The 15,466-nt window shown below is 31.9% G+C and overlaps 4 protein-coding genes and 1 pseudogene across 4 annotated transcripts in view; 4 read left to right on the top strand and 1 right to left on the bottom strand.

Annotated features, from left to right (window-relative positions):
• Nucleotides 1-1,392: 1,392 nt before the first annotated feature.
• On the top strand, nucleotides 1,393-10,610 carry LOC109084001 (complement C1q tumor necrosis factor-related protein 3-like). Its single transcript, XM_042718649.1, has 7 exons — nucleotides 1,393-1,685; nucleotides 1,794-1,838; nucleotides 1,958-2,098; nucleotides 2,402-3,460; nucleotides 5,509-5,628; nucleotides 6,812-7,026; nucleotides 10,357-10,610. Exons 1-4 carry the CDS (start codon nucleotides 1,511-1,513, stop codon nucleotides 2,683-2,685), a joined length of 645 nt encoding a protein of 214 aa, XP_042574583.1. The 5' UTR covers nucleotides 1,393-1,510; the 3' UTR covers nucleotides 2,686-3,460; nucleotides 5,509-5,628; nucleotides 6,812-7,026; nucleotides 10,357-10,610.
• Nucleotides 6,818-7,874, top strand: LOC122136243 (cerebellin-2-like). The gene is made up of 3 exons (XM_042718650.1): nucleotides 6,818-7,026; nucleotides 7,272-7,409; nucleotides 7,498-7,874. The coding sequence occupies exons 1-3, from the start codon at nucleotides 6,918-6,920 to the stop codon at nucleotides 7,779-7,781; spliced, it is 531 nt and encodes a 176-aa protein (XP_042574584.1). The 5' UTR covers nucleotides 6,818-6,917; the 3' UTR covers nucleotides 7,782-7,874.
• cbln10 (cerebellin 10) lies at nucleotides 8,254-10,129 on the top strand. Its single transcript, XM_042718648.1, has 5 exons — nucleotides 8,254-8,558; nucleotides 8,697-8,759; nucleotides 8,876-8,959; nucleotides 9,280-9,399; nucleotides 9,485-10,129. The coding sequence occupies exons 1-5, from the start codon at nucleotides 8,390-8,392 to the stop codon at nucleotides 9,766-9,768; spliced, it is 720 nt and encodes a 239-aa protein (XP_042574582.1). The 5' UTR covers nucleotides 8,254-8,389; the 3' UTR covers nucleotides 9,769-10,129.
• LOC122136245 lies at nucleotides 10,176-11,492 on the top strand (annotated as a pseudogene).
• Nucleotides 11,493-12,962: 1,470 nt separating this feature from the next.
• Nucleotides 12,963-15,466, bottom strand: part of LOC109081866 (telomerase protein component 1-like) — a 28,075-nt gene continuing 25,571 nt past the window's right edge. The window contains exons 54-56 of the mRNA XM_042718652.1: nucleotides 14,471-14,553; nucleotides 14,271-14,375; nucleotides 12,963-14,193 (exon numbers count right to left, since the gene is read on the bottom strand). Coding sequence (XP_042574586.1) covers nucleotides 14,074-14,193; nucleotides 14,271-14,375; nucleotides 14,471-14,553 — 308 coding nt within the window. The 3' untranslated portion in view covers nucleotides 12,963-14,073. The remainder of the gene's footprint in view (nucleotides 14,194-14,270; nucleotides 14,376-14,470; nucleotides 14,554-15,466) is intronic.

The raw sequence follows: 15,466 nt of genomic DNA, 5'->3' as shown, positions 1-15,466 counted from the left end.
GCCCCAACTATCAAGACATTAGAAAGGCATTTTATCTCAAATTTGAAAAACTTTGCCCTGACCTCAAAATGTTAAACAATAAAACACAACTTCAGTATTTATTAGGTGGAAAACAAGATTGTATCTTACTAGCAGCAAGATACATTGATGCCTGTCATGAAAAGAGGGAGGGGAGGGGTCAACAAATCATTGATGCGCCTACACACACACACACACACCACTGAATTTTAAATTGTTCATAGAATAATAAATGTTGATTTGTTCTATTTTAATTATATATACACATGTATGTTTTTTATTATTTATTATTGTTATAATTATTTTTATTATTATACACGCACACACACACATATATATATTTATTTATTTATGCTTTGGCAATACATTGTAACAATTGTCATGCCAATAAAGCACATATTGAATTGAATTGAATTGAATTGAATTGAATTGAATTGAATTGAATTGAATTGAATTGAATTGAATAGTGTGTGTGTGTGTGTGTGTGTGTGTGTGTGTGTGTGTGTGTGTTTAACTTTTTATTTTTGAACTGTCACAATGTAACCTGCCATTAAACATTGTCTTAATAATGAACATCATAAACATATAGGACACCAATCATGAAACACCATGAATGAACAGGTGTTATTTTTCATTAGAAGAGTTTGGTATGGTACATTTTGTGAATTTTATCCAAACTAAAATTCTATTCAGATTTAGGCTATTATGTGACAACCTAATATTTGTGGAACTTTTTACTGTAAATTGTAGGTAATTTTGTCAATTGTAGGTAATTTTTAACTCTAAAACTGCTAGAATATCAAAACCAAAAATCTGAACAAGTTGTGTTCCAAATTTAAGGTTAATATCTCAAAAAATTAGCTTTCAGTAAGAATTTGTTTGGGCGCAGTACCACACTTTTCCACTAGATGCCCATCAAACCCCATTAAGGGCACCACTATTTCCATATAGTTTTAGTGATCTGATTCTGAAACCAGTTTTTCCATACTTTTCTCAATATTTATGAAGCAGACATCACATTCAGAAATATTATGGGCAGTATGGCAGTATTTGATTTGAATTCAACCTCTAACAAGCACATAAAAGACGTGGCAAGAACTCTGGACGTGTGTTATAGTTCATGCTGCATCAAAAATGGAGAAATCTATTGTTTTTCTTTATATTCAAAACACTTTTAGTTTTCTCAAAAATAGAATGGATGTTGTTTTTGAACACCTGACATAAAACAAATGGAGTTTTTTTTTACTGATTTTTCATGATTTTATATGTGCTTCACTATTTCAAAATAAAGGTCAGAACTCACTCTCTGACTCTTCTTGCAAATTAATAAATTACAGTTGCAAGTTATCCCACCAGTGGGCCGTGACAGTTAAGGAAGGGAAGCTTAAATATTTGTAGTCCGAAGTCTCTCAGACTATTCAATAAATGTTGTTAGGTTTTTGTGAGGCTACAGGAAAGTGATCACAATCTATAATAATCTCAGAGAGCAGCAATGATGAAGCTGGTACTTTGCATAGTTTTATTGTTGTCTGTGTTGAGCACAAAGGCACAGGATTTTATTTCACCTACATTAGATATCATAAGTGAACTTAAAAAGATTACAACCATGGAGGAAAAGTTCAGTGCTCTTAATGATGAAGTCAAGGAATTAAGAAGCAAGAATGAAGGTAATGCGTTCATTAAGTAATTCATTTTAAAAGACCTGCAGTTTTATACTTTGAGCAGAAAGCTTAATGGAATAAAACTTAATTTTTAATGTTTTGTCATCAATACAGCACTGACTACAAAGCTGAAAACCTTTGAAGAGAAGATAATTTCAGGTAAATAATAATTAATTCAATTTATTTGGACATTTAGGTTAAGTTCAAGAAATAGCATTACAAATTGCATTACAAAAGATATTTAAAAAATGTATTATTTTAACCTCTTTTTTCCCCAGAAAGGCTAAAAGTAGCATTTTCAGCTTCACTGTCAGCTTTGGAGAATACCCACCGATTTATTGGCCCTTATACAACAGCAACCACTCTTGTGTATGAAAATGCCTTCACTAACATTGGAAATGTTTATGACACCAGTACAGGTATCATCACAAATTCTAAACATGATGCTTTAACAATTTTATTAGATGAATTATCAGCAATAACCCCTAATCTACTGTATATATTTTATCATGTAATATAGAAATTTACTGAAACTTGATTTTTAAGTGTTGCCTATGCTTATAGCAAACATTTGCCATTTTAATGTAGATTGTAGTTTAAAATGTGCCATTATATGTTTAAAAAAAATGAGTAGTAAAGCACTGTCAGTTTTTTAAAAAACAATTTATTAATGTAACTCTGGAAATTTTTCCTGACTGTTTATCATCTACTGTAATCAATAGGAATCTTCACTGCACCAGTTAAAGGAGTTTATTTCTTCAACTTTGTGGTCTTCAATCCTCATGACATTGCAACCGGTGTGAGACTGTTAAAAAACGGCAATTTTGTGGTTGCAGCATCAGATAACCCTCCCAAGCAAGACACTGAAGACACTACATGCAACTCAGTTAGTCTTACTCTTGAACAAGGGGACCAGATACATCTTCAGCTCATAGAGAACCGTCGTATCTACACAGATGGACTAAGACGTAATACCTTTAGTGGACACCTTCTTTTTACTATGTGAATTTTCTGCCCATGTACATTTCTAAAGGATGTTCATCCAAATACACTTTTTTATACAGATGAAAATAATCAATGCTTGGAAAGAAAAAAGAAATCAATCAAAGTGACAAAAATACAATGGAGTTTTAATATAGCCTAAAAATCCTTTTAATTTTTGTACCATTTTCATTAATATTAAAACTTGTCAATGAAATCATATATTAGTTTGATATGTAGACATGAACAATTCTTATGTCATAAATAAAGTTCCATGCTTATAACATGATATAGCTGGTAAAGGCAAGTAAAAGAAACATTGAGACACTACTGAAAAGCTGTAGAAAAATGAATCTCTTTTTAAAATGATTGAACAAAACTGTGTTACTCACTACCACCTACATGCTTTTAAGTCACCTTTTTCTATTTATTTGTGAAAATATAATCCAGCATTATCACAGTGTTTTGTCAGCTGTCACTTCCATGTGGCTTACACCAATTATTGCTTCAAAATGTAGTTTTTGCAGTCCAGAGTCTGTTGATCTGTTTAAACATTTACGCAACTTTTGGTCTTTAAGATAGAGTGTTACTCAGTTGACACAACATTAGTAACAGACAGAACAGTAAAAAAATGTTGATTTTTATAACAGTTTTAATGCTCAATGTGTGGGCTATACCAGCAGACAATTTATTTTTGCCAAACATAAACATCCTTGAAGAACTGTGGAAAATAAAGATCATGGAAACAAGGATGGAACCTATGGAGAAGGAAATGTTGTGACTAAGAACAGAAAATACAGGTAATGCGATAGTGTTTACAAAGGTGTTTTTAAGAACAGAGAACTTTAATGGAGTATCAAAAAGTAATTGGTTTCCTAGACACAGATTAAAAAGTTTTTTTAGTTTTAGTGTTAACGTAACTAGCCTACAGAACTCATCCGAAACATTGGGGATTTTTTAAAAATAATCACTACTGTCCTTGTATGCACAAAAGTTAATGACTGATTATTATTTTAGCACAAACAAAGAAGCTGGAGGAAAAAAGAAAATTGATCAGCTTAAAGACAATATAATTTTTTTGAAAACACTCCTTATGTCCATGGAAGACAGGATTAACGCTATAAAAATGGTGGTACTTCCAAAATTTAAACAGCTAGAATCTATTAAAAGCAGCTTCATTTGGGACAACAAGATTAACAAGAAACATCTAAACAAATCTAAAGATCATGGAGGATTTGCGCTTCCCAATTTTAAATATTATTTTTGGGCAGCTAACTTAAATACTTTAGTGTGGTGGAGGAAGATTGGTTGAGTGGAGTTAGGTGACAAGCCAGAATGGTTAGCAATTGAAGAAAGCTTCTTGTTATAAGACTTCATTAACAGCTCTGCTTAACAGACCCTCCAAAATTGAAGTCAAAAATATCAATGGTAACATAGTTATTTCAAACCTAATTAAAGAATGGAAACAAATTAAGATATATTTGAAAATTCCAGATTTATATCTGGATACCCCAATCTGTAATAATCATGCTTTTCCTCCGGGGTTACATGATAAGATATTTTTTTCAGTGGAAACATATGGGTATAGTAACAATATAAGATCTTTATAGGGAAGGTACATTTAGTTATTTTGAGCAACTAAAACAATACTATGCTCTTGTTTCTGCCCATTTTTTTCCGTTATTTGCAAGTCAGAGACTATTTTAGGAAGCACAGTTCAGACATTAAAGCTTTGAATTTAAATCCAACTTGGATTGCTAGACATAATTTGATTCAGTTCAAGGTAATTCACAGGCTTCATTATTCTAAATTAAATCATCATAAAACGTATCCCACGATTTCCCCACTGTGTAATAAGTGCAAAATGTTAGAAGGCACCCTGTTATATTCTTTATGGTCAAGTAGTAAAATTCAGCCATTTTGGAAATGTATATTTAAATTTCTTTCTGAAGTGTATTCTGTCGATTTGGAGCCTGAGCTGTGTATTGGACATGAAGGTAATGAAGGTTTTGTCTCTGACAAATCTCACATATTTGGGCTACATTTATAAACTGATGATACACGGGGCAACTTTTTGAGAAATTTTGCTGTGCAGCTTTTTTTGAGCAACGTTGCTTGGGCACTTTCCCATTGAGAATGGGTAACAAATTTCTATTTGGATATTTTAGATCAGTTATGGGCTCTGTGTCTCACCTGGTTGCCCGTTGACGGCAACATTTCCCAAAGTTGCCCAGGCTATCATCAGCCTCACAAATGCTTATGCTTAATCTAAAACAGCATTACCATAGAAAAGCCTGCTGTAACTTAAATAACCACAAACATTTAGATATTTAAATGTTGAAAAAAATAAAACATTATTGTAATTTATATTCATTTAATGGTAACATTTTACAATAAGGTTCCATTAGTTAATGTTAGTTCATGTATTAACTAACATGAACAAACAATGAACAATACATTTATTACAGTATTTATTAATCTTTGTTAATGTTAGTTTACGAAAATACAGTTGTTCACTGTTTGTTCATGTTAATTCACAGCGCATTAACTAATGTTAACAAGCACAACTTTTGAATTTAATAATGCATTAGTTATTGTTGGAATTAACATTAACTAAGATTAATAAATGCTGTAGAACTACTGCTCATTCCTAGTTCATGTTAACTAAAGTAGTTAACTAATGTTAACTAATGAACCTTATTGTAAAGTGTTACCCATTTAAATTTTGAAACCCTAGCTGTTTATAAAATTTAGTTATTTACTTTCTTTCTTGAAGGTAATCCTTAAAAAGAAACCTAGTTAAATCATTTATGATGTTGTATTCTAATTTGCATATTTTATGTCTTAGTTTCAAAAGTGGCTTTCTCAGTTTCTCTGTCGTCCTCTAATGGACCACACAGTGGTTTACACACCCTGATTTACAAACACATCTTCCTCAATACTGGCCATGCCTATGATGCAAACACAGGTACAATAAATCCCTTCACATACTCTGAATATTCTAAGTCTTGAATGATATATATATATATATATTTTGATACAGGAATTTTACAGCACCCGTGAAGGGAGTTTATGCATTCAGGTTTTTTAGTTTTTCTATGTAGTTTTCTATGTATTTTGACAATAAACACCATCACAGCACCTTTAGTGGACATCTGCTTTTTCCCATGTGAACAGAAAATACAAAAGGTTAACTCAACAGCATTTTTGTATATCAAGAGCAGGGCTCAACGCTAAGGATTTTTTTTTCTGGCCAGGTCGGGTCAGTGGTTCAAATTATTACTTGCCCTGTCAATATTTTCTTTGGCCATAAATAAGCTTATACCACAAATAAGCTTTTATGACACCAATATTTAAGATACCAATTAAATTTGACAATTCTCAATTTCAATTTCGATACCATAGCAAAACCACTAGCCTAACAAATATAAAGTTCAGAATGAATGAACAAACAAATGAACGAATGAAAGAACAATAGATACTGTAGATAGATAGATCGATAGATAGATACACTGAACAAATTAAAGTAATCATACATTACTGTGTTTTTCTGTCTATGAGACTTTGTAAATTAATTTGATAATACATTTTAAGTCAATTTGATATGTAATACACTAACTAATACTTCAGTTGTATCACCTTTGTTTATGACACCTACAGTATGAGGCAAGTATACATATAGAGAAGTCTTTCTCTTAAACCTTTGGAAATCAAAATAGGCCTATATGATTTTATTTTCCACAGTAAAGAACTGTAAACTAAAAATCCTGGTATATTAAATTTCAGCATTATGGTAGATTTTTAGCAATGATTGACACCTATCTGTGTCAGTGTGCCAAATGTAACCCATAAAAGCATTTTACCAAAATAGTTAGTGTAGTATACTATTCCATTATAATGCTCTTTTACTGTTTTCTGTGTGAGTGTGAGTCACTGATCATTACTCTCTTCATGCAATATCAATAAAGAAACATTGATCCAGTAGAATTTATAACAGAACAATATGGAAAAGAGGAATTGGGCAAAACCAATTCTTTGTATTACTATTGATAACTGGTATTACAAATGGTAACTATTTAAGGAAGGGAAGTTTAAATATTTGCAGTCCAAAGTCTGTCAGACTGTTCAATAAATGTTTTGTGTGGCTGCAGGAAAATGATCACAATCTATAATAATCACAGAGAGAAGCAATGATGAAGATGGAAGTTAGCATAGTTTTATTGCTGTGTGTGGGGGCCACACTGGCACAGGATTTTTATGTCACCAACATTAGACATCCTTGCCGAAATCAAAAAGATTAAGACCATGGAGGAAAAGTTAAATGCTCTAAATGATGAAGTCAGGGAACTAAGAAGCAAGAATGAAGGTACTGTATTTTTTATTTAATTTTTTAAACTGTCTGACCACTGGAGAGACCAGTTGTTTCTTAAAGCTGATATAAAACAAGTGTTTTTCTCTTTTTCTTTTTTCGCCCCCAATGTAGCTCTGACTACAAACATGACATTAAGGAAATATGCAAGGAAACTATGTGATTAGCAATGATTGTATGAAAAGACACATTAAAGTTTCTTCCTTTTTACTTGCACATTTTCATCTCATCTCTTTTTGCAGAAAGGGCAAAAGTAGCCTTTTCAGCTTCACTGTCAGCTTCACCGGGCATCAAATACTTTGGACCTCATGAAAAAGCAATCACTCTTGTGTATGAGTATGTATTAACTAACATTGGAAATGCTTATGACACCAATACAGGTACATCACATTGGTCAAAGAAGTTTCAAACATGCTTTAACAATTTTAGCCTCATTTTAAGAACCTAAGTTTCTACTGTTATTAACAGGAATCTTCACTGCACCGGTAAAAGGAGTTTATTTCTTCAACTTTGTGGTCTTCAATCCTCATGACATTGCAACCGGTGTGAGACTGTTAAAAAACGGCAATTTTGTGGTCGCAGCATCAGATAACCCTCCCAAGCAAGACACTGAAGACACTACATGCAACTCAGTTAGTCTTATTCTTGAACAAGGGGACCAGATACATCTTCAGCTCATTGAGAACCGTCGTATCTACACAGATGGACTGAGACGTAATACCTTTAGTGGACACCTTCTTTTTACTATGTGAAGTTTCTGCCCATGTACATTTCTAAAGGATGTTAGTCCAAATACACTGTTTTATACAGATGAAAATAATCAATGCTTGGAAAGAAAAAAGAAATCAATCAAAAGTGACAAAAATACAATAGAGTTTTAATATAGCCTACAAAAATCCTTTCAATTTTGTACCATTTTCATTCATATTAAAGCATGTCAATGAAATAATATATTAGTTTGATGTGTAGACATGAACAATTCTTACGTCATAAATAAAGTTCCATGCTTATAACATGATATAGCTGGTAAAGGCAAGTAAAAGAAACATTGAGACACTACTGAAAAGCTGTAGAAAAATTAATCTCTTTTTAAAATGATTGAACAAAACCGTGTTACTCACTACCACCTACATGCTTTTAAGTCACCTTTTTCTATTTATTTGTGAAAATATAATCCAGCATTATCACAGTGTTTTGTCAGCTGTCACTTCCATGTGGTTTACCCCAATTATTGCTTCAAAATGTAGTTTTTGCAGTCCAGAGTCTGTTGATCTGTTTAAACATTTACGCAACTTTTGGTCTTTAGGATAGAGTGTTACTCAGTTGACACAACATTAGTAACAGACAGAACAGTAAAAAAATGTTGATTTTTATAACAGTTTTAATGCTCAATGTGTGGGCTATACCAGCAGACGATTTATTTTTACCAAACATAAACATCCTTGAAGAACTGGGAAAAATAAAGATCATGGAAACAAGGATGGAACCTATGGAGAAGGAAATGGAGCGACTAAGAACAGAAAATACAGGTAATGTGACAGTGTTTACAAAGGTGTTTTTAAGAACAGAGAACTGGAGTATTAAAAAGTAACTGGTTTCCTAGACATAGATTAATATGTCCTACCATAAAAAATGTTTGAAAAATTAATGACTGTTCATTATTTTAGCACAAACAAAAAAGCTGGAGGACACAAAGATCAAAATGGATGAACTATTAAAAGAAAATGAAGGTATTTTGTCATTGACAAGTCTCACATATTTGGGTTACATTTAAAAACAACATTACTTTTTTTAAATATATATAAATGAATTAATGCTTATCTATTAAGGATTATTATTATTTTAGCACAAGCAAAGGAACTGGAGACTATGCGTGGTACAACAAATGATGTAAAGAACAAAGTGGATGACCTTATAAAACAAAATGAAGGTGAAAATGTACTATCATAAATTACAATTGTGCTATTTTCTATACATTTCTGTATGTTTAGCCTTACCATAATAACAGTATTACCATAAAAAAGCCTGCTATAACTTTAATAGCCACAAACATGAAACACTTAAATGTTGAAAAAATATACATATAAATGTTGAATTTTGTGATTTATATTTAATCTTTGAAACCCTAAGGTAGTGCTGTTTATAAAGAATTTCAGTTATTTATTTTCTTTATTGAAGGTAATCCTTAAAACAGGGTTTTATGAAATCATTTCTAATGATGTAATCTAATTTGCATATTTTATGTCTTAGTTTCAAAAGTGGCTTTCTCAGTTTCTCTGTCGTCCTCTAATGGACCACACAGTGGTTTACACACCCTGATTTACAAACACATCTTCCTCAATACTGGAGATGCCTATGATGCAAACACAGGTATAAATCACTTCATAAAGCCTGCTGTGAATATTTTAAATCTTGAATGATTTAAGTATTTATTTATTTTTTTCGTCTGATACAGGAATTTTTACAGCACCCTTGAAGGGAGTGTATGTATTCAGGGTTTTCTCTAAGGCCTACGGAAGTCAAGATAAAGCAGTTGTCGCAGGCTTATTTAGAAATGGCCAGCATGAAATTTCAACATATGCACGGCAAGACGGTGGTTTTATCGGCTCTTCAAATGGAGTTTCTTTGTTGCTGGAAAAGGGAGATAAAGTATGTGTAAATCTCTATTCTGGATATTGGATTTTTGACAATGAACACCATCATAGCACCTTTAGTGGACATCTGCTGTTCCCCATGTGAACAGAAAATACACAAGGTTTACTCATTAGCACCTTTGCATATCAAGAGTGTAATTACACAAAATGTCCACATTATTGTTTTTTTCTGTCTGTAAGACTATGTGTAAATGAATTTGTTAAGTAATGCATTTTATGTGAATGTGATATATAACATAACTAACTTCAGTTCACCTATACATTTATGATGTATAAGGCAAAGTCTACTGGACAGTTCAAACAATTACACAAGTTGTGGCCTTTAGCACGGCAATTCTCTTGTATTTACTGGTATTAAAAATGGTAACTATTTGTTTAAGGAAAGGAAGTTTAAATATTTGTAGTCCAAAGTCTGTCAGACTGTTCAATAAATGTAGTTTGGTTTTTGTGTGGCTGCAGGTAAATGATCACAATCTATATTAATCACAGAGAGAAGCAATGATGAAGATGGAAGTTAGCATAGTTTTATTGCTGTGTGTGGGGGCCACACTGGCACAGGATTTTATGTCACCAACATTAGACATCCTTGCCGAAATCAAAAAGATTAAGACCATGGAGGAAAAGTTAAATGCTCTAAATGATGAAGTCAGGGAACTAAGAAGCAAGAATGAAGGTACTGTAAAATGCATGCAAGGAAAAAAGTAGTAATGATTGCATGAAAAGACAAATGAAAGGTTCTTTTCACTTGCATAATTATTTTCATCTTTTATTTTTTGTTTTTTGCAGAAAAGGTAAAAGTAGCCTTTTCAGCCCCACTTTCAGCTATTTTGGGCCTCATGAAGAAGAAATCACTCTTGTTTATGTAAATGCTAACACTGGAAATGCTTATGACACCAATACACCAATAAATCACCATGCTCAAAGAAATTTAACACGTGATGCTTTAACAATTTAATCATCATCATAAGAACATAGTTTCTACTGTTATTAATAGGAATCTTCACTGCACCGGTAAAAGGAGTTTATTTCTTTAACTTTGTGGTCAATTCTTCAATTCTTTTGAGATATCAGCCAGTGTGAAACTGTTAAAGAACAGCAATTTTGTGGTCGCAGCATCAGATAAGCCTCCTGGGCAAGATACTAAAGAAACTACATGCAACTCAGTCTTATTCTTGAACATGGGGACCAGATAACGTCTTCAGCTCATTGAGAACCATTATATTTACACAGATGCACTGAGACGCAAAACCTTCAGTGGACACCTGCTTTTTACTATGTGAAGTTTCTGCCCGTGTACATTTCTGATGTTGTTAACCCAAAAAAGTAAAGTAGTAAAATAAACCTTTTTTTCTGAAGCTGTGGAGGGAAAAAAAGGAAAGAAAACAAAAAAACAAAACAATGCTTGGAAAGACAAAAAAAAAAAAAAAAAAAAAAAAAAAATTAATATAGCCTACAAATATATTTTTTAATATAGTAGCATTTTCTCACGCTGCTTTGCATTGTTGTTTGTTGATTTTGTATTGATCATTTATTAATATTAAAACCTGTGTCAATGTGAAACAACATAGTTGTCCATTGTGTATAAACACTTACAATTCTTACTTCTCATAAATCAAATTCCATTCATATTATATGAATAAAGCTATATATTGCTAGTAAAGGCAAGTAAAAGAATCATCAGGACACTATGAAAGAACAAAAATGAAGAAAAATTAATCTCTCTTTAATACGATTGAACAAAATCTTGTAACATAGTTACTTACGACCACCTAAGTGCTTTTTAAGTCAACTTTTTTCATTTATTTTGGAATATAAAATACACACTATAAGTTAATACTGTTAATATAGTTTTTTTTTGTGTGTTTATGTGTAATTATTTCTCAAATGCTTATACTGTAGATCATTAAAATAATTTAAATAATGTTGATTTATAAAAGCAGATGATTTATTTTCACCAAACATAAACATCCTTGAAAATGAAAATCATAGAAACAAGGATGGAATTACAATGTATGAGAGAAAGATCAAAATGGATGAACTAATTAAACAAAATAAAGGTAAATTTACATATTAAAAATGAATTGAATATCTGCCGCTGGTCTTACAACTGATCAGAAAAGTTTTTGCATAAATGAATTAATCTTTAGTGAATTATTATTTTAGCACAAGCAAAGGAGCTGGAGATCATGGTACAACAAATGACGTAAAGACCAAAATGAACGAACTAATAAAACAAAATGAAGGCAACGTAACTGTATTGTAAATAACAATTTTGTACAAATCCTTGGTCTTAATCTTAACCACAAAATTTTTAATTATCAGTTTTATTTTGTAATTTATTCCTTGAGTATCTTTATCTAAAGTATTGCCATTTTTAAAGAATTTCTGAATTTCAATGTTAAACTTTCAATTTTAAAGGTAAACCTTAAAAATGAGACCAATGACATATATTTTCAAAATATCTTTAGTTTTAAAAGTTGCTTTCTCAGCATCTCTGTCATCCACTGCCAGCACACAGTGGTTTACACACCCTGATTTACAAACACATCTTCCTCAATACTGGAGATGTCCATGATGCAAACACAGGTACGGTTAATCACTTCATATACTGTAAAGTTATACTGTTGAAGTTAAAGGGAGCATTTAGTTTACTTAAGCGTTTTGTGTCTGATACAGGAATCTTTACAACACCCATGAAGGGAGTGTATTCAGGGTTTTCTCAAAGTCAAGGTAAAGGGGTTTCCGCAGGCCTTTTCAAGAATGGACAGCATGAAATTTCAACATATGCACGGGGGATGAAGTTTGTGTGAATCTCTATTCTGACTTCTGGCTTTTTGACAGTGATTACCACCACAGCACCTTTAGTGGACATCTGCTTTATCCCATGTGAACAAAATATACACAATTTTTTCTTAAATTAATTGTCCATCCAGTTTGTAAGGTTTCCTCAGTGCACATACAGCAACCAGAAATCCTTTCTTTATTTGTGTTATTTACATCATCTTTGTCTGATACAGGAACATTTAAATAATCTATGAGGCAAATATCTGTATAAGCTATTTCACTAGAGATTTTTGGAAATCAAAATAGGCCTGTATGGTAAAAGTACAATATGGATTCATTTAAAAATCGATAAGAACGTCTTTTACACTGTAAATATACATATTTTTGGGTTTGTATATTCAATATCCAGTCAAAATATTAATTATGTTACAAGGCCCCTAGATTGTGCTCTGGAGTCACTGATCTAAATAAAATATGAATAAAAAGACTATTAGATCAGAGTAAAAGCTTTATTCAACAGAAACTATAGCATAACAACGAAGAAAAGAAGAATTTGGAAAAATAATGGCGAAATAAAGGCACAGTACTGTGCAATGCTTCCTTCTGCATATTCAGGACTTCCTAGTTTAAATATTGCTTCCGTAGTCCAGTCAATTAGACAGTTTATTATGCAAGACGTTCTGTTTTTAAGACTATATAAAAGAACATGAATTCAGTTGATTTGGTTTAGCAAATTATTATCAATTAAGCGAAATATTACTGATTTTTTGCAAATAAATGCAGCCTCCAGAGACTTCTTTTAAGAGAGAGAGAGAACATTTACCAACCCCAAAATTCTAAACAATAGAGTAAATTTAATTAAATTCTTTAAAAATCTAATTAATAAGTTTGTTTTAGCTTCAAATGTGGCTTTCTCAGCCTCTCTGTTTACCTCTTTTAGATCACATAACATTGGACCCTTTTTTAATGGTTTACACACTCTGATTTACAAATATGTCTTCCTTAATACTGGAAATGCCTATGATCCAAACACAGGTGAATCAATTCATATAGTGTGAATGTATCTCTGGAATTTTCTATAACGCTCTCAGCTGAATGCATCTAAAAATGACCAGCATATCATTTCTACACATGGACACCAAGCAAGTGATTATTTTATCAGCTCTTCAAATGGAGTCTCTCTGCTGCTAGAAGAAGGGGGTAAAGTGAAGGTAAATCTCTATCCTGGACAATGGATATTCGACAATGGAGAACACCATCACAGCACATTCAGTGGGCATCTGTTGTTCCCCATGTGAACCTGCAGACCGTTTATTCTCCCAGAACAGCTTTTTACATAAAGAATATACAACCCTTAAAAAAAAATAAATTGACAATGTAATCAAGAGGCAGTAAAATGGATATAATAAAATCAACACAAATAGTCTTCATATGGCTTAGTTTAAGGCAATATTATCATTATTGCAAAATGCTTCATGCATGTAAAAGAAAATGAAAATGTGCAGAATCCAACATTACAACTGATGGTAAAAAAGATTAAAGATTACAAATGTACGAATAATGACATGCAGCAAGTGACTGTGTCCTTTAACTGATGTTCAGGAAATCAACCTTTCCAAGACAGGAAGTACAGCTGACCCTGCGTATCACTGCAAACAAATTCCTTGGGGTCACATGGGTTCACCTCCAGAACCTTGACAGGGCCTCCACACACAAACATGCCCACCTGTGAAATACAGAAAATGAGTGAGAAACAGAAAGGAAATGAAATAAACACTGGTATTAAAGCAAGAATAAAAATACCTGTTTCTTAGTTCGTCTGTCCCACAGTTTGACGGTTCTGTCATGAGAAGCTGAGATGATGAGGCTCTCAGTAAGTCGCAGTACACTCACTTTGTCCGTGTGTGCCTACAGACCAGTCACACAAACAATTTATCAGAAATGCATGACTGCATGATTGACATATGATCATTATATCTATGAGAGAATACAAGGATACTTGCCGGTCTTCTTTGAGTCCAGGTGGACACATTAGGAGGCTGATTGAACCACATGTTCCCTTTATAATCACCACACACAAAAAAGTCTGTAGAAAAACCCCCGAAAACAACATTACTTAAAAACAACCAAATTGCAATGTGTTTTTCAGTCATATATATATATATATATATATATATATATATATATATATATATATATATATATATATATATATATAGTCACTATAGATAATGGATTATTTTTGTTTGTTTGTTTTTTTTGGTAGTGCTAAAGCCACCATGCAATCAAAACAGACAATTCTCTTTTTCACTACACAGCGCTGTATTCTGCTGATATGCAAAAAAGGCATAACATTACCAAATTTGAAGCTGAGTTCAAATATATATATATATATATATATATATATATATATATATATATATATATATATATATATATATATATATATATATATATATATATATAAAAACTTTGCATCACTTAGTTTTTTTTTTCTTTTTCACAAAATCAGGTTTTTTTGAAGGTTATTCAAATCATATCCGCTTTAATGAACTTAAAATAAAAAGTCAAATGTCAAAAGTATTCATGACAAGAAGAAATATTTGAAATGTATAATTTAACTTAAAAACTGCAAAAGAAGTGTAAAAATATGTACTACACTTTATAAATAAGATTTTATCCCCCCTGCTTTTATCCTGTCATTTCTTTGTTGATCTATATACAGTATAGATGGGAAATCTGCCTCATTTAAACAATTAAAAAGTGCTTTTAATAAATTGCACTTGATTCCCCGGCACTTTAATATTTTACTAAAGCAAGATGCTATAAACAGCTATGGTCAAAAAGGCCTAGGAAACAGAACTGAGTTTAGAGATAGACTCTAAACTCTAAAATGGGAAGAATGCCTTGGGAGCAAACATGCTTGATCAATTAATGCAAGGCATAATCTGACACAATTCAAAACCTTGAACAGAATGTATTTCTGTTATATCTATATA

The sequence above is a fragment of the Cyprinus carpio genome, chromosome B2 (genome assembly GCF_018340385.1).
Source record: "Cyprinus carpio isolate SPL01 chromosome B2, ASM1834038v1, whole genome shotgun sequence".
Taxonomy (NCBI): Eukaryota; Metazoa; Chordata; class Actinopteri; order Cypriniformes; family Cyprinidae; genus Cyprinus; species Cyprinus carpio.
Note: the sequence above shows the minus strand (reverse complement) of the source record. Positions and strands in the feature narration are given on the sequence as shown.